Source organism: Anopheles maculipalpis, chromosome 3RL, assembly GCF_943734695.1.
Source record: "Anopheles maculipalpis chromosome 3RL, idAnoMacuDA_375_x, whole genome shotgun sequence".
NCBI lineage: Eukaryota > Metazoa > Arthropoda > Insecta > Diptera > Culicidae > Anopheles > Anopheles maculipalpis.
The window spans coordinates 82534890-82553745 of NC_064872.1; the positions used below are offsets into that span (position 1 = coordinate 82534890).

General features: G+C 41.9%; 6 protein-coding genes across 6 annotated transcripts in view; 3 read left to right on the plus strand and 3 right to left on the minus strand.

Annotated features, from left to right (window-relative positions):
* Positions 1 to 6583, plus strand: part of LOC126562624 (terpene synthase) — a 224574-nt gene extending 217991 nt beyond the window's left edge. Inside the window, exons 2-6 of the mRNA XM_050219179.1 lie at positions 4961 to 5060; positions 5136 to 5290; positions 5622 to 6130; positions 6273 to 6400; positions 6484 to 6583. Of these exons, the coding sequence (XP_050075136.1) occupies positions 4986 to 5060; positions 5136 to 5290; positions 5622 to 6130; positions 6273 to 6400; positions 6484 to 6576 (960 nt within the window). The 5' untranslated portion in view covers positions 4961 to 4985 and the 3' untranslated portion in view covers positions 6577 to 6583. The remainder of the gene's footprint in view (positions 1 to 4960; positions 5061 to 5135; positions 5291 to 5621; positions 6131 to 6272; positions 6401 to 6483) is intronic.
* LOC126562334 (serine protease inhibitor 2-like) overlaps positions 1 to 18856 on the minus strand; it is a 388794-nt gene that overhangs the window by 305522 nt on the left and 64416 nt on the right. The window lies entirely within an intron of this gene.
* On the plus strand, positions 1504 to 2204 carry LOC126563158 (uncharacterized). The gene is made up of 3 exons (XM_050219782.1): positions 1504 to 1582; positions 1660 to 1824; positions 1897 to 2204. Exons 1-3 carry the CDS (start codon positions 1504 to 1506, stop codon positions 2202 to 2204), a joined length of 552 nt encoding a protein of 183 aa, XP_050075739.1.
* On the plus strand, positions 2769 to 3327 carry LOC126561055 (uncharacterized). The gene is made up of 3 exons (XM_050217004.1): positions 2769 to 2934; positions 3000 to 3217; positions 3259 to 3327. Exons 1-3 carry the CDS (start codon positions 2769 to 2771, stop codon positions 3325 to 3327), a joined length of 453 nt encoding a protein of 150 aa, XP_050072961.1.
* Positions 3498 to 4073, minus strand: LOC126563176 (signal recognition particle 19 kDa protein). Its single transcript, XM_050219800.1, has 2 exons — positions 3778 to 4073; positions 3498 to 3710 (listed from the first exon to the last, which is right to left on the minus strand). Exons 1-2 carry the CDS (start codon positions 4060 to 4062, stop codon positions 3498 to 3500), a joined length of 498 nt encoding a protein of 165 aa, XP_050075757.1. The 5' UTR covers positions 4063 to 4073.
* On the minus strand, positions 8800 to 10042 carry LOC126562497 (EGFR adapter protein-like). The gene is made up of 3 exons (XM_050219016.1): positions 9737 to 10042; positions 9055 to 9669; positions 8800 to 8973 (listed from the first exon to the last, which is right to left on the minus strand). The coding sequence occupies exons 1-3, from the start codon at positions 10034 to 10036 to the stop codon at positions 8800 to 8802; spliced, it is 1089 nt and encodes a 362-aa protein (XP_050074973.1). The 5' UTR covers positions 10037 to 10042.

Consider the following 18856-nt stretch of genomic DNA (forward strand, 5'->3'; position numbering starts at 1 on the left):
CCTTGAAGGAGAAGATGGCACTGCTGATCGCGAAGCGACGTGCCAAACTGAGGCGACAGCGTACGCGCATCCAGAACAAACCTGCTGCGCGGTGAATGAGATAGGGGCGAGGAAATGGTTCAACATGGTCCATGTTAAGGATACTAACTACTTCAGAAGGATTTTTTAAGTGTTTCCCAAAAAAAAAAAATTAGTCTCAAGAAAAGCTACTACACCTAGTTCCAGTTTTCCTGACATTTCTTTGAAGTTCTTCTATAAATCAATCAGTTAAGGAAATTTTTGGAAACAATATTCGTACAAATCATATACAATATTATTCAAACATAGATGAAAGTTCAGTTAATTTATAATTCAGTAGAAGGTCTAATAATTCATACATCAAACCAAGTAAAGTTTTTTCTCTTATTTAATAAAACTCAAAAACTCTTGAAAATTTTACCAAATTTATTGATCAAAGAACTTTTTTGTTGGTCCACCTAATGTGCGATTGCATAGGCTTTTTGACCGCGTAAAATACCTGTCTTCACGGCACGGCACGGCAAGATTGGGTCTCGAATTTCGTCCAGGCCTGTCCCCGATACACAGTACTGAAAAGTTAACTATGCTTTAACTAAGTCTTAATAAGCCAGTAATGTTGTATTACTGGCTTACTAAGACTATGCCAAGGTTTCTTGAGGTTGATGAGCCAAAAAGGGAACCAAAAATGCACTTCAGCCTTTGACTCAATGCTCTCCCTCACTTCTTCGTCTTGGTTATTACAACCTACTAGGTCACACCGACCATCTAATGACTTACTGGCCTTGCTTACAACGTAGTGTCTATCTACGTCAAGTCCTCACTACATAAGACTTCACCTCACAGGCCCTTCAAACTATGGCGTATTTAATTCATTTATGGAACACACCAACTGTCGTCTTTCCTTGCTTTTACAACAGATATCCACACGACTACAGTTGCACCTAATCAAATAACATTCCCAAATATGTTCACCAAATATAAGGTTTAAGGTGCGACTTGCTTCTCCTATCATGTGAAACGATAAGTTTACTATCAATAGAGCTCCAACAAAAGGCCCCAAAGTATCCCATATATCAAGCTGGCATTCGTTTTAAACTGGAGAAGAGTACAAAGAGGCCATTTGTCGTAATGAAAACTCCGGTAGCTCACGTCACACCGTCACTGTGGAATGTTTGCCAAGAAGTAAGAACAATCGTTCCACTGCCTGGTGAGTCAGTTTAAACCCGATAGCATTATTCTGTGCTGCAACCTTGATGATTAGCTCACTGTGGAAATTTGCTATGTAGTGGACTTCGCTTAGTGGAAGGCTAGCGGTGTCCAAAACAAAAAACATAACCCCCTGGCTCGTCAGTAACCCTCGGACGGAAAGTCTAAACATACCGAGCAGCGAACGATGATAAGTTCCGCGGAACCAAAATAGTGGAGCAACAGTGAGGAAATTTGTTCCAGCTGGTCATTTAGTCTACAGCACACCGAGCGATCACAATGCAGCAACAGGGACAGCAATTTTTTCTAGTACTAGCGGGATTGGCGGGTTTTCTTCTAGTGTCGGTACATGTGGATGGTAAGTCCAGGTCCATCTTGAGGGCAATACTAAACGACGATCTATTTTTCCTAAACTTCATTCTCTGCTCGTTTCAGTGGTGCAAACGGCTTCAATTTATGGGCCAGATTTTAACGACACTAGTGATCATTTCCTCGACCAACAACGCTCGTGTCGTGATCTGTGCAGCTTCTGTCCAACCTGCAATGGGTTCTATTGTGGTGAAGAGTGCATATGTGAATGTAGTCAGGATCCGACCGAACGTAAGTCCTTACCTTCATCCAATCGCTTTCAAACATATTGTTAATAGTTCTTACTTTTCCGCTTCACTTTAGATGCCAAATGCATCGATCTAATTAAGGCCAACAGTGACAAGCTAGGACTCGTGTATGACCTCTTCATTCAACTGCCACAGAAACGTTCCTCCCGTACACGATTCGGTAGGCGCGCAAAAACGCCAGTAGGTTTTCATAAGATATTGTTCTCAAATTTTGCCACCAAAAGGGTCGCAGTTTCAGATGCACCGGCACAGGTAGGCAGTACGGTAATGGAAAAGGAAACGAGTGATCATATGGGATCTGTGACACGATCAACGACGGTCATGGATTCGATGGAGGAATCGGAAGTTGTGAATCTTACGTAAGGAACTTGCAAGAAGAAGTTGTGTAGAATTTAGGATTGTTGAAGACCTCTCGTGAGGAGACTTATTAGTTCTAAGGATTGATATACTCCCTAGTGTTTTGATTAATATTTATGGCTAAGGAATAAAACATTAACGGTTACTAACGAGTAACTCATCAGAATGCAGTTTTTTCAGTGTTACTTCTTGTTTGGAACCATAATATAAATATTCGAATGCTCTGTATTAAACGAGGCTTGTAGTAAAATGAATACTCAAACTGGTGACAAAAAAAAATTTGATCTTTGATTGACCACGTGCTCCAGAAGACTTGAACCGTTCTCTCGAGACAGTTATTCTCAACTAGCTGAACAATCCAACAGGTTCTATTCAAATCTAACAAAAAAACAAGTAAACAATGGTAACATTTCCCCAAAGACACGTCCATTTTGATTTTGAACCGGAAAAATAGCTAGTTCGCTAATCGGAAGCACGTATAAGATTACACGCAAGTATAAAATGTCCACGAATGATACAACTTCCAGCCTGTTTACCGTCGACTAATGTGGTGCTCACTAAAGCGGAGAAATGGTTTTACGACACAGCCTTCTAACTCTTTCCCTTCTTGCGGTGCTTTGGATCAGTGCTGGATGTGGACAACCGTCGAAAGATGAAGCAGACGTTACCGATGCTGCCACTAATTCAGAGGATGAGTACAATCCACAATGCCTACCGTTGGACTTTTTCGAAAAAGGTAATGAAAGTGGAGATGAACGCCTCTTGCCAAATTCTTAACCAAAATCTGCCATTTCACCACAGATCAAGCCGAAGACACAAGAGCAAAGCGAGATGATGCTGCAGTACTAGCTGCGGAAGATACAGCAGCGAACGAGGCAGATGAGATTGTTGCCCAGCCGGGATATGTTGTACCTGCCCGAAGACGGCGGCCCTGTGTCGGACGACGTAGGAACTTTACGCGAAATTGTGGACCAAACCCAAGGGTATGTAGCGGATGGAAGTTGCACCAGCTGGAAGTGGTTCCTAACGTTTTCTTTCCATTTCCATTTCTGTGTTTCAGGCGTACAGAGTAAGAAACTTTGTGATGGCACCTAAACCTAAACCTCGTGGTCCAAGACCCAGACCATAAATTTAAGCTTATCACCAACAATCGATTTAAATTGACATTCATTTCTCTCTACCCTGGAGTGTTCTGAAATACAGACGATGAAATTCAAGCTGATGTGTTTTTTGTTGCATTTATTACCCTGTTCTTACACGACCCGCCCAGACCTTTCAGCGTTCACTTGCCTTGTTCGTTTATCGACGCTTTCCTTTACCCTTCTTTTGTCCAGCACTGGTTGAGGCTGCGGCCTGTGACTGCTCCGGGGCCTTAGATTGTCTACTCTTCAGCAGCGGTATTGTTTTGCCCAGATGCATTAGTATACTGTCCCTGGAGGCATATTCCGAATTTAATGGTGTACCATCATCATTACGAAGCTGTACACGGATCCGGCCACGGCATTGTAGTTCCTGAAAGAAATGGATCATTATGTTAGCATCGTTTTTCTCTGTATCTAAACTTTCATCTCCCACATACCCTGCTGCGCTCTCGCGGATATTGTTTCGGCTCGACCAATACGTTCATATTCAGCGCCTGCAGAACGTCTCGTATTTCCTGCGGTGAAGGATCATCCACACAGCACTGTTTCGGAATTCGACGTCCTTCCTGTCTTGTTTTCTTCCGGTTGATGTACGCAGGATAGATGCAAACCCATCGCTCCCGGTCACTGTGCTTCTTGTCCGGGGACCATGGAGTTAGTGGCGGTGGGCCAGCCATCCGTGACCCACCAGGGTGTCCCGGATGGACATGCATTGTTGCCATTGTAGAATTGTTCGTGGCTTAATATAATTACTATTGAATTATGAAGAAAAAACTTGCGCGAATACAATCTCGTTCACACGTTCTCTTCCGAGGAAAAACAACATTCCACTGACACGTCGTCTTCAATGTGTGTTGTCTGCGTACGTTACTGAAGGGATATTCCATGTCAACAAACTTCCCACCAGAAACGTCTATTTGGTGTCGTCTATCTTTTCATGTTATCAATCAATTTTAAAGTTTAAAAAAGATATATTCTGTACATAAATTTGATCCTCATAACTTCAGCATATTTTTCTTGCGTTGCATTTCTTAAAATATATTTAAAATACTCATCAAAAGCAATTATCGTAAAATCGATATTAACGACTTTGAACCCTACGTTATAAACCAACCATTTGACAACGGGAACGTCAAACTCAATATGGCTGTTGAGCAACAATAACATTAGTTTGGAGAATCGTGTAAACATTATGAAAACATTCAGAAATTTTGTGCTGAGCAAGCAAATCCAGGCTGATTCATCTCCATAAATTTAGTCTATCACAGTGGAAAGTAAGTGCAGTGAGTGATTGCTAGCCAAATTCCCCTTACGGACCGTAGCCGTTGGTGACTGCAAGCAGTATCGAATTATCGATCGGTTTTGAAGGAGGAGCAAACAAAAAAACAATCATCTCAATTGCGGACAACCAAGCCTACAGAACTGGCATACAGGGGGGAAAGGATTTCTCTTGGTCTCTGCATACGGAATGCGCACAGTGAGCAGCAGTTATCGATCGGCAATACACTTGGTAGAGTGATTTTCAGTTGCTGGTACATTGCGCTCGTCTATCGGGAAGCACCTTGGCACGTTGGTGATTCGGTCGTAAAAAAAGAAGCCGCTTTAAGATTGCTATAACAGCTTTGTGTTGTCCTTCAACGCAACAATGTTTAACATGAATGAATTCAACGAAATTCTGGACAAATGCTGTGATAAATCGTCCCAGAAAGAACAGGATGAGGTGAGTGTGAGCACCACGGATGCTATTTTTCCCTTGTGCTAACTAATGTTGGATTTTTCGTTTCTTTTGTACCAGAAACTACTGCAACCGTTGAATTATATCGAGCAAATTCCCGGCAAGCAGGTTCGAATGAAACTTGCCCAAGCCATTAACCATTGGCTGTCGATACCCATGGATAAGCTGTCGGCGATAAGTGAGATTGTCCAAATGCTGCACAATTCTAGTCTGCTGTAAGTAGCGTTTTTCGTTGCTGACTCACGGTAGACCTTGCATGGATGCTCATCATACGTGCTTTGGTCGTTGGGTTGAAATGTTTACCACACACTAAAGTGCCGTTGATGAACAACAGAAGCGGTCGGTTTGTTTATCTTGAAGCAAATGGCACCCCTAACCCGCATACCGCAAGCATGCTGCCGCAGTGTTTCGCTTTACAAACGTAATAATAACATCTTGTATCTGAACAAATCCCGCCTCCCGCCTAAACTACCGCTTCCCTACCGTTTCATCCTCAAAATTATTCCCCACCCGGATCGATGTTTCCCTTGCCGTTATTATTTCCAGCATCGACGATATCGAAGACAATTCTATCCTCCGCAGAGGTATTCCGGTGGCGCACAAAATCTACGGCGTAGCGAGCACCATCAACGCGGCCAACTATGTTCTATTTTTGGCGCTGGAAAAGGTGCAACAGCTCGGCCATCCGGAAGCGACGCAGGTTTACACCGAGCAGCTGCTGGAGCTGCACCGTGGCCAGGGTATGGAAATCTATTGGCGGGACAACTTTACCTGCCCTACCGAGTCGGAGTACAAGCAGATGACAATCCGCAAAACGGGTGGACTGTTTATGCTTGCCATCCGGCTGATGCAACTGTTCAGTGCCAATCGGAAAGATTTCACCAAACTGGCCGCCATTTTGGGTCTGTACTTTCAAATACGGGACGATTACAGTAATCTGTGCATGAAGGAGTATTCGGAAAACAAGAGCTACTGTGAGGATCTGACCGAGGGCAAATTTAGCTTCCTCATCATACACGCGATCCAGACACAGAAGTACGACAAGCAAGTTTTACGTGAGTATTCCTACGGGGCAGGCTTGGAACGTTGCCAAACGGGAATTAGTCTGACCCGGTCACATGGTTTCAATTTCCTCGAGCGCATAATTTATGTCGTGCTTCTCTTTCTCTCTCTCGTTCTCTCTTGCCCGGTACACAGATATTTTACGCCAGCGAACCCGCGACGTAGAAGTGAAACGGTACTGTATTTCGTTGCTGGAAAAGTTGGGTAGTTTTCAGTACACACGTGACGTGCTTGAGGCACTCGACAAAGAGGCTCGCAAGGAGGTAAGAAGAGGCTTGCCGGGTGGTGGTGGTGTTAGTATTTAAAAATTTCGCTTTTGCGCTAATGTTTAAATATCGATTTGCAGGTGGAAAGTCTTGGACCGAATCCAATTATGGAGGCACTGTTGAACGATTTGCTTAGCTGGAAGCATGTGTCCGAAACAGCGGAGCAACCCTAAGCATCGTTTTCTTGTACACTGTAATTAATGATGATTATCCTCTTAGACAAGGACTAACTATCCGGCTACGGGGTATCAAACTAAAATGGTCCTAAAATCTAGTGAGTATTACGCTTGCTTTGGTGTGTTGATGAATTGTGCGAGCGACAATAATTAGGACAGAAAGGTTATTGAAAGCGTTACTTCTCCGCGAAAACTATTCTACAAACCCATTGTGCAATCGATTAGTAGCAACTTAACTAGGATTTCAATGCTAAACCGTCGCTAAAGTTTTTGCGATCGAATGATAAGTCTCACATAACTAGGAGAAAGGTAACAGTCTACCAAAGCTTCGCAATACTCCGAGTAATGTTATGCTTCTGCTTAGTAATTTAATAGTTGAACTCTATTTGCTAAGCTTTGGTAAAATTTGCTTTTGCAAAAACTGCCTCTCCCTCAATGTTAAGTCGTTCTGTATATATCTCTTACCTATTTCGTTTCTGTATCGTTCAGCTATAACAGCAAAAACTATTACTTGATTATGTACCCGTTCCGAGGTCGAATGACGAAATCGTCTTTTAGCAATAGGCTTCGTGATATGCTAGTTCACTCCGATACTGGATATGTCTACAATGCTTTTATTTAATTCATACCTCGGTTTTGCCATTCAAAAAGAAAAAAACGAAGGACTTAAAAAAGAGAAACAGTAAAAATCGTGTGTAACATAATTTGGTGAAACATTTGTATTGTGCTTCTCTCACGTGAAGCTTACGAAAACTGTTGGTGTGCTGTACTGCGTGATCCTTTATGATTTTGTTTCGTAAATAAGTCCAATAAGAATTAGTTTAATTATAAATTAGTGAGACCGACCGCCACGATCAGCAGTGATCACTGAATTTCTCGTATTGCAGGCATTTACATTTATTCTGTTGCCAATTTTCGCGCTGAATAATCGTAATAATACAATCCGCAACTTAGATTTAAATATGAACTTAAATGGCTGTAGCGGTAAGGGCTGTAAAGTCTTCCGGAAGATTCGTCACTCTTCGTAGGTATTTGAATTGACAGTTGAATAGGTTTAGAAGCTAGCAAAAGGACGGTAAGGAAAAAATCACACACAAAAAAACGCATTGCGCTCTAGAATAAAATAATCTTTCCCCTACATTGCTAGGTTAACCGGCTATTTGCAGAAAAAAGCAAATAAATATTGTAGCTTAAAATATGATCCATACTGCGAACCTTATCGCAACAATGTTTTGTCCCGTTTACAACGAAAAGTGATTGACAATAATTAAAAGGAGGAGCATTTTTACTGAAAACTATAAAATCTTTGCTAACCCTTACCTCCACACATCCAGGCCATATCAACGACTCAAGAGATAGGAAGAGAGAAAGAGAGAGAGAGATAAAGAGAGGCAGATACGATGGCAGTCGTTTTTATGCGTATCAATGTTACTAACGAGCATATGAATATTTCCCTTTTCGCTTGAACAACAACCTACAATTCGTGTACGATTAAAAATTACATAAATAATGCACTCATTCTCCCCCTGGCTGATAGGCCAGCTAAAGGCCCTTTTTTGGTATTTTCATTCACATATGCCATTTGCTTCTCGTTTCCATTTTCATTTCTATTTTGTTTACTTGATTGATAACTTAGTTTACTTCTAACTGCTCACATGTTTGTTATATTATAATTACTTTACTTCTATCTGTCTTTTTTCTATTCGAATCGATAATATTTTTCTACAAATTCTAACATAAGTATTGTTTAATTACAGTTTTAACTTCACGTAAATTGCATTTTTACCACTCGTTCACATTCACCTATCACTTTTAACCAGTCCGTAAAGCGTTCCTTCGTGTTCGTGAGCCGCCTGCCTTTTGACTAGGATTTTAATTTTGTATGATTTTCTCCTATTTGCGATCGAAATTTTTGAACAATTAAAGAAAACTAATTTATTTATGGGAGAATAGTGTAGAAAATTACTGCCATAAATGTTTTTCTCTCGTTCGTTCCAAGCTCCTTAGGGTTGTACGACCAGACAAACAAAAACAAATCAAGCAAAAAAAACCTCAACAATTTGAAACCAAAAAAACGATAACTAAATATTTCAAAGTTTTTTTTCTTGTGGCGGGTAGAGTGATAATGGTAGACGAAACGAATAAATACACAACATATCGCTTCAACTATTCTCGCGAGATATGGCGTAGTTGCGACGACGGAAAGAAACACTCTTCATATCACTCGGTAATCATATTCTGGAAGTCGTTCAGCGAACCGTACGTCTCCGGATCCTCCTGCCGGTGCACGATCTGGGGTGGTCTCGGCAGCGCTAGCGGTACGGGCAACAGTTCCGGCATCACCGAGTGATGCGTTATCAGCGCCCTCAGGGAGGTGAATTCTTTCGTAAAGCCCTATGCAAACGAGAAGATTTAATGACGCGTTAAATCAGCAGATCAGCGTGTGACGAAACCTACGAACTGGCTATTACTCACCTTAATTTTATATCCCCGTATCGTTCTTAGTATTAGATAGTGTGCTACCTTCGGTGCTGGTGGTGGTACGCGTAGTGACAGCGCGAAGCATCCCGGTTTGGTGGTGCTTTGGCGCACAAGAAACGCACCCGGATTTTGGCGCGATAGGACTTCGAGCGAAATTTCGCGTGGTATGCCGGCCTGAAACCATGGTGCACCCTTTAGCTCGTGCTGCTCCTTCAGGCTTAAGCTATCGTTCCGCAGCGGGACAGCTGGTGGATAGAGTAGCGTTGTTGCCGTATGGTTGTACCGAGGTCCTCCGGCATCGAGTAGAACGCTTGTTCCGGCGGTGGACGCTACTAGCGATGTGCCGGTTGTTAGGGGACTTCGAATGGTGCTTGTACTGCCGGCGGTTATCGTCGATGGTGTGGAGGTACTTGATCCGGATAGTTTGCTGGTGGTAAAGACGGTCGTCGAGAGTGTCGTTTCGGCCGTATCGGCACAGATACCTTCATTGACGTACCCATCGGAGATCGTCTGTGACGAGCTGGACGAGCTCGAAGGAGATGATGAGCTGTGGACGAGTGGTCTGCTGTCTTCAGCCGTCCTTAGGATGCCCATCGTAAGTCGTTTCACCTGAAATCGAAACCACGGTTAAGAGGTTCGCACAGTAATGCAGTTGAATGCTGTAAATCTCGCTTACTAATGGTGGCTTTTCCGTTAGTTTGCGGCAGGTATTCAATTCCGTCGGTGAGTTTTCCTCCTCGGAGCTGTTGGTACGGTGCGGTACATCCAGCAGGTTGTTGGTGGTACGGTGGAAGAACACGGTCGTCCCTACGCTACCGCCCGTACCGCCCGCTCCGGTACAAATGGTAGCTTTGGCCGTGCGGGTGGTTGGAGTACTAGTCGATAAGGGTGTCGCCGTTCCCATGCCACCCATCAGCCGTGGGAGATTGTTTGGTGTAGTTTCGATCTGATTGCTGTTGATGGCGGTACAGTTCATATCGTGAAGGGGTTGACGATTGGAACTCACATCACTAAAAGGCTCAGGATCCTTACGATAGTTGAGGCACAAGGATACTGAAAGAAAGCAAAAACAAATGAGCCAAGGTTAGAGGTACTGTTCGATAAAATAATTAACGTTTTAAATTGGTGTAAATAGTCCTAAAATGTTTCCTAAGATGTTTCTTCGATGGACCCTTCCAGCTTCTGACGAACAAAGTTTCTTACAGTACTTGGAACTTTGTGGGCCCTTTTCATGCATAGGGCGAAATCCTTAAATCGGAAACCCTATAAGACTTTATAAGATAAGATTTCTTAGCAGACTAGGCTCATAAAGAGTAAACCGATACTGAAGAATCAGTCATGTTCGACCATGTTTCAACAGTAGATCGGACGACCCAACGGGAACTACGTTACGAGAGCACTGGGTACTTCACATACTTCGGAATAAGCGTTATAATTGAACCGCACTTCACACGCCATCTTTATGAAAAATCTTTGCTAAAAACACGGATTCAATAGCGATCCACGAATCGAGCCGATGAAGAATCCGGCACTGTAATTTCGTGTCCAGCACAGACGAGCACCTGGTTGTTAACATCCGAAGAGATGCTTCAAACAAATACCCACATGCACATAAAAATTACGCTAACAGCTTTAAAACCACTTTGCCGTGCTTCGATTCGACTAACTGATTCCCGGAAAAAAGTTCTTTTTCTTTCAGAATGTATCATCGCTATCCTGAACATTCAACTCATTAGAGTCTTGCGCATCATTCTAGCGAAATAAAACGGCAAACGAGATAGTAAAAGAGCATTCCAATTACTCAGCATCAGGTATCGGGTTTTCTATTAGATTAAAAGGTTTCAGAAAACGCTCAACTCTTCTGATAAAAAGCTGCTTCCCCTCTAGTCTAGCGATTAGTTTTACTTTCACAAATTGTTTAATTAAGCACGATTGACCGCCATTACTTGGCGATCGGCGTGTCACCGCTCATTTGCTAGGAAACGTGAACCTTCGCCAAACCTAATGGCCTTCAATGTCAAGAGTCACATTATAGCTTCCGTTTTTCGCACCAACTGCTAGCGTAAGAGGAAGGAACTACTTTGCCACCGTCGACGCCGTCGTCATCGTGGTTCTGTTGTTCGATTCGATCAATCATAATTATCAACGGCCAACTGGTGAAGCGGGTGCAAAAGCAGTATGACTACTGTGCCCAACAAAACAAGCACAGATTGGCAAAAGCTGCAACTGTACTGCGGACGTGTGGTTTAATGTGGTTTCGTGCCCACTGATTACCGATTGTGGTGCTTGTAGTGGAGGAGGGATTAGACAGCGGAATCACCCCGTTCCCATTAGTCCAGCGAGCCAGTGAAATGGGATAGCAGGATCGATTCGAATGGGAAAGCTAGCGAGTAGTTCATTAGACGCTGACTGAATCACTTAGCGCGCTAGTGGGCTAATATAAATGACTTCAAACGACCATATCTGTACAGCAGTCTCAGCTCGTCAAGGGCACTCACGATAATTGGATTAACGTCCATCATTCAGTTGCTATATAAGTTTTATATGTGTAATGTTATAGGCTCTACTGTTAGGAAACTATAATTTGCAAAACTTTAACTCAATATCTTATTGGGGTTGATTTTCTCGAGACATCTGGTACAAATATTGAACGCGAAACATTGAACACAATAATTTATTCGATTGCAATTGAATAGTTGCAACCATAAATCTTACGCTTGGAAACCGAAACGATTTCCAATCAAATACCAATCAGCTTTCCATGCCACTGCAGGCATTTCCAAATTGAACTTCAATTGTACCCAAAGATCGCAAGTCTTTATACTTTTTTCGCCAAACAAAAAAAAAAGGCCGACATTTAATGTACGTTCTTCTATCCTATTCCCGTTTATAGCGAAAATCAACCAAATCAAACGAAGACGAAAGTCCGCGCCAGACAAAGGCGTTAATGGTATTAATTTATTCGCTTCCGTTCGGTTGCAAACCATCGCTTTGCTAGATTTCATTACTTAGCGAAAGTGATTTTGCTGTCGAGAGAGCCGCCAAGAACAAGAATTGCAACGAGATGACTGGAGGACCCATCGAAGTCTTCGGTATGTAAAACACCACAGCTCGCCTAATGTTTGTCGGGAGATTTTAGTGTATTTTCTTAAACGAATAATAGGGTACAAACCCCAATGCAGGAATGCAATTCTAATGTCTCACAGTTTAACAATATTGCAACCTCCTTAACGCCTGGAAGGACGCGGCAGGACGCGATCCTTGCGTGGGATAAAAGTTTTAATTTTAATTTGCTGATTATTTGCCTAATTGATGGCAGTAAAAGCACCACTAGCAGCAGCAGTACACCATTCAACCCAAGCCGTTCGGTCGAATGGTCCGTTTTGGTGACATTTTGCCAACCCAAAAACAAATCGAGCAACGGACAAATTGAATCATGTAGCTAATTGCGGTATTAGCAAAACTTGTTGGAGGAACCCCTTTCCCTCAACAAGCCACTTTTACCTTCCGTTTTATTCATTTGGCTCACTGAAGGATGCTCCCTAACTAAGCTGGATGGGTTTATTGGGCTGTGCATAGTAACACCGAGACCCAGACTAAGGCAAAGAGCAAGAACACACACAACCACAAAAAAACGTCAGGATCTTGTATGTATCCGCTTTACCATGGGTGAACTTGGATGTAGTACAGGAGGAAACTAATTTAAAGTTTCCTTTAGTTTTGGAGTGGTACATCTCCATCCCCGAACCCAGCAGCATCACCTAGGTTTGCCGTTCTGTAATAGTCACCTCACAGGTAAACGTTCACGAACTTGGATGGGTTTGTTTTCGGTATCCCTTTAACACCGGCTACAAAATTGCACTACGCTGCAAAAGTTGGAATGTTCTGATGCACCCGATGATTCAATTGGTAATACAAAGAGTGCCAACTACAAGTGCCTGACTCGTTTGGTGCTTGGGGCTCGGGAAAACACGGAAGACTGTTCAGAGATATCAAATTAATTTGATAATAAATTTCTCTTCCCAACTCCCGGCAAGCGACCGTTCAGCATGTTCTAACCTTCGCCGGAACGGGTGCTTTGTCAACCCGTTTCTTTGCCGTCGGACCGACCGGCTTGAGTGAAGATGATGCTGCCAGTACATGCTCAACGAAGGGTTCAAACCTGAAGCACCCACTGCACTGTAGCTGCTCGGGAACAATGTTCCAAACCGGTGAAGAAAACATCGTATCCTCGCGCACCTTCCGGTGGCTGGTGAAACATATTTGACACGTCCTGCTTTACCTTTCGCCTGGAACCAAGCCACAGGGGGAAAGCAAGCTCAAAACGACTGCACCGTCCGACACAGAGTACCCTCCCGTTCGGACGATGGTGGTAAAGTTCTCATTGTGCTACCGTTGGAAGGGAGTCAGAAAACCGGCTAGTTCAGCATTTGTTCGAACATTTGTTTGCCTCTGACCTACTGGCCATATTTTCGCAACAAACGAATCGGAACCATGTAATGGATGTAACATGCAGACATTCTTTGTGAGTTTGAGAAGGTTTTTTTTTACTACTTCTCCCAGTACCAGCTGACGCTTTTGGCGTGACAGTGCAACATTCGAACTCGTCCGCACCGGATGCAGACACTCCGATGGTTTGAATAACTTTGCATAATAAATGCATTCCGTTGCCAGTGTGTCCGTGTGTTGTTGTCGTTGTTTGAAAGAGTCTACATCGATGCTGCAACATCTTCCGTCGATTATGGAATTGAAATGATATTTTTCGAATTCAAAACGTAATTGCACTGGTAGATTTGAAATGAATCGGCGCCGATACATGGATTGATATTAAAATTGTTTTAAACATGCAGCACAGGAGAAATTGATCAATTAAGAAATTGACTCGTTTGGTCGTAATCTATAGTTCGTTCGGGAAACAAGAGCAGATATGCTTACCAATTTCTTTGGGTCAACGACCTGTTAAAGGACATCGGACACATGGGTAGTATGATTAGTTTACAAGACTTATAAACATAACAAGCTGTCTCCCGTGATATTTCAATGTAAGCTAAATCAACATAGATGAAACTTACCGAAGCAATTATTTTGAAGGCACACACGTTCAACTAAGAAGTGATTGCTGGTGCCAAACTTAATTACTGATAGTCTTCTTTTTTTCACTAGAACTTTTCTAGAGGACTGCCCTTTTCCTGGCTTTCCTTGACTTAATTTTACCCGTACTTGGAAAATCAGTTCTGTCCCCCCAAAAAGAACAGGTTTCGATTCTAAGCTGCTTGGAAGTATCATGCAGAAGACCAAGGCTAAACAACTTTGCCATTACCATGCTCTGTTCATCAAGTTAGCCAAACATTTCAGCCCTAAACCTCTTTAATTTGAAGGTCTTATGAAGAAGAAAAGGAAGAAGAATTATTAACGATATCAATGTTTTGATAATATAATAAAATAGTAATATAGGCTCAATATAGTCACCGAAAATTTAAGGTGAAATAGACATGCGAATGCCACCTAACCAAACAATCCACACAATCAGTTTATACCGTATTTTAAATACGGAAAACTATGTGGTAAAAGATCATTTAATTTTTTAGCCCTAAAAGTCGTCATAAACAGCAGCCAGATGCAATGAAGGCTTATAACAACATCAAGTAGCAATAATGTATAAACTACGTTATTAAGACATAAATACAAAGATGTTTTATTTCTAAAATTTATGTTGTTGTTAATTCTGTGGAACACACTGCTTGTCCTTAAACTTTCTAATGTTGTTTAAGATAATTTAATAACAAATAGTTTAATTATTTAACAAGCGTTTCATTCCATTCCATTCTCTCTTTTTAGCGCTTAAGATTGGTCACATAAATATGTTGGTCAGACACTAAATGAGTAAATTTACATCTTCGCCAAATTAATGCGCCGAAATGCATTCCGTACGTGACATTGCTGTAAATGATTTAAACAACTTTGTTTCATCAAACATTTTTTTCTTCTTTTCTTCCAACCTCGCAACACCCCGCAGCACACAAGTTTTACATTTCCCCCAGCTGCCCAGCACATCTACAACGGACCGCAACATATATTCTGAACAAATATTACTCACAACGCATTTCGATCAAAACTCCTTCCAAAAACCCTTCGACAAGAGCAAACATCGGCTCGACCGGTTAAATCTCGCAGGCCGAATGTTCACGCTCGGCGAAATTGATTGCAATCCGGTACGTGATTTATCTGCCGATAGGCTGGTTCGCATCGCTTGTCTGCCTGAATTTCCACCACCGTTTGTGTTTCATTTCCGACGTTTTTTTTTCTGCCTACCGCCGTGTTTATTTCAAATTTATTTCCTGTATGTGTGTTTTTTTTTTTGCTTCCTTCTATTTGCAATCCGTGCCCTGTGCTTGATCGCATCAATGAAAACATCACCCGCAGCCCAAGCGTATAACTCATGTTTTACCTCTCATCACACGGATGAGAAGAGCTGCAGCAGGTTGGGCAGGGCAGGTTGTGTGTGTCGGTGGGTCAATCGGTTGGAAAAACCAATTCACCGAAACACAGTCCACATTTACCAGAATATCCATTTCCCACCACCTCCATTCGATACTTTTATTGATACAATTCAAATATTTTTTTTTATGCGTGTCCCCACCCTTCCCTCCGCTGCTCGCATCCTGGCTGACCCGATGATATGTGGTGCACCTGACAATCGCTTAAGATCCTTCGTGCGTGCACGAGTGCGTGGTTTGAAATCATTTACCAGAGGAATAAACCATTAGAGTCATCTCATGCGCTGTCTCTTGCTCACGCTCACTCTAATTCCTGTATCATGGTGAGGTTTACGCTATAGGGCAAGAGGGACATTCGGCGATCGCCGTGTGCGCAACACGTGACGGAATCTGGACAACAGGCACGTTCGCTCTGTTTGTTCGGCGGGCGTTCAGCATCGTTTGCAGGTCATCTCGCGTTTGTTTGCTTTTCCCACCTCCTTCCCAATCCGTTCGACCGATGAATACTTTCCGAAGAACCCGGCGATCGATGAGGTGTTGGTGGAATGTTAAAATATGTTTTATTTAAAAAAAATTCTAACGGATTGAGAAAGTATCTAATGTGTGGTAGGGTTGGATTAAGCGGTGGAAAATATTGAGTTTATTGTGCAAAACAATAACATAGCAGCATTAATGTTACCTACTTTTAGAGGAAACAAAACGGTATAACAATGCAAAAGAGCATATTTATTAAATATTTTCTATCCCTGGGTGTGTTTTAATTGTGAACTAGCTTCGACGTGTGACAATGCATACATAATCAATAAGAAAACAATAGAAATATACAGCCCAATGTGCGTGACAATGAAAAATATTTTTAAAAAATTCCACAAATTGTTTGCTTCCGGCAAAATTGTTAAATTATTATTTAGTTGTTATTTGACAATACGGCGTAGAGCCGTCATACTAAAATAAAAATAAAAAATAATTTTGTTATTTTTGTTGCTCGTTTTTTCTGTTCTTTGAAACAATGGGAGAAAAAACTTATATGTTTACTTTATAAACATGTATTGAAAAAAAGATAATTTTATATCCAAAATTTTTGGAATCTTTTTGGGCTGAAATAAGAAAAACTGTTTACTCTAAATAACTACACATTCCAACCAAAGACAATGAGGATAAAGATGAATCATGAAATAAAATAGAAAACAGAGAACTAATAATCTTCAAGTAGCTTGTAGATTAGCTAAACAAGTTGAAAAAAAAACAGAAGAAAATAATAAACAAGAATTTTGCAAGAAATGAAAACATAATTCCATTTACTACATTATGTTTTATTATTTGAATTGAATTTTATACCATGTTTCTTCGAGGGAATAAATCCTTTTCCCTTCTTTATTCCTCAAAAATGGTGGTAAAATCTGTTTAGCGATTCAGATTTAACCCGTACTGCATCGGACCTTTGTGTCATTCCAATTGCAACCAAAGCACCAAAATATCAGACTGTATGCCGTCGATGAACGTAAACTAAGCTACCATCGTGACAAAACCAGCTGATGTTTGCATCCATAACCTACCAGCGAAACCTGTAGCGCACGTGTCAGAATTAAATGGAGTTCGCTAGCTACTGTCCGACAACTCCAATACACTCTCCAATACCCAATACCAAATGCAATGATTTATATCCAAATAAACACGCTCCCCAAACCACGGACTCCCCTATCCCCCTGATCGGTTACGGTCGCGCGTGTGTGCTATATTGAAGCTCTCCCATTCCACATCCCGCAAAACGCAGACTTCAGCAGTTTTCCAGTATCGTATCCGGTAGTATGTTTCGGTATTTTATTGATCCTCTTGCTCGGGTGAATGGTTAAGCCGCGGTACAGCACCCACGCCAAGCAGCTCCGGTGGCCTTCTATGGGTCCGCCGTTCAAAGTTCGGCCGATGAATTATGTGCCGGGCGAGTCTCGTTCGCACCCCGCTACTCCGCTGGGAGCAGTTCATTACCATCCGGTTTCTGCTTTTTTTCGGATAGGCCGGTTGTAGTTCGATGGTGGTAGCAGTTTCGTGTTTAGAATTCATTGCCCCTTTTGGCCATCGATCCCTGTGCCTGTGTTTTTGGGGGTCGGGGATGATCCCCAGGAACCAGACCCACAAATGCCGAACGCCGGTTTGCCGGCACTAATGAAAAACGTACGATGCCCGCGGAAAGGTGTGAGAGTTTGTGGCCCTTTTTTATGTTCCTCCGGAATAATAGGACCAAAGGGAAGGTGTGGATCGGAGCATGGGGTTGGGGGCACCCAAACACCATTGTTTAGGTTCCAAGCCGTTCCGTATGGTGTGAAGTTCCGGCGATGTTCGGTCACTCGCGTGCGCTTTCGGAGCACGTGTCGGTCGGTCCTAGCGGATAAAGTTTGCTTTTTTAAATTCATTTTATAGTTTGTTTGTGTGGGGCGACTGTTTCCTAAACGGTTTCGGGTTGGATGGATGGAGAATTGTTTTACAACGTTTTTGGAAACGTTTCATTAAACTGTTTGCCTGATTCGGTGAAATTATGAACTATTGTTTGAAACTTTTTTTTTCGTTTGATTTAATACCTTACACTGGCGAAGAGATAATAGCATTTCGTGTCACATGTCAATAAAATGCAAAACTAGGAATATTATATCTTTTTTTTCCTAAATTTTCTGCCCATTGTTTTCGACTGTGGTGTTTTCGAAATTTCTAGGAAACGTGTTAAGACTTTTTCACTCATATTTGCTTTGCTATTAATTCACAATTTTTATTCTCTTTTTTTAAGGTTCTTAAAAGTTAAAATAAGTAAACGAATAACTGAAGAATTAAAATAGTTTATTTTTTTAATTTTAAAATCAACTGTCTACTGTTTAGAAGAAAGCGTCAAAAATTCAATTTCAAAAGCTGTGGTCAATCACAGAATTCATTCATAATAACTCTGAACTGTATACTTCATGATACAACAAAGTTTCCATTTCTACAAATTCACCTTACATGATGCAAGTAGTTTACAATCAATCCAGAACAGTACGGCTTTCAGTAAGTTTTAATTCAAAAAAAATCTTAAATCCCACTGTTCCACTCTTTGCTGCTTAAAAACCAATCACCATTCCATTCCAAAGTGCTACTCTTGTGCTGACAGTTTAATTTTACACATTCTATGCCACAGCTTGAACTCGTACTCGTACCGAAACGCACCGAAACGCCACCCAAACCGTGTGTGCATGTTTGGGTGAACATTTGAGTACAAGTGCAATAAATGACCCGTCGGGCCAAAACCGTGAATGACGATGCCCAAATCACTC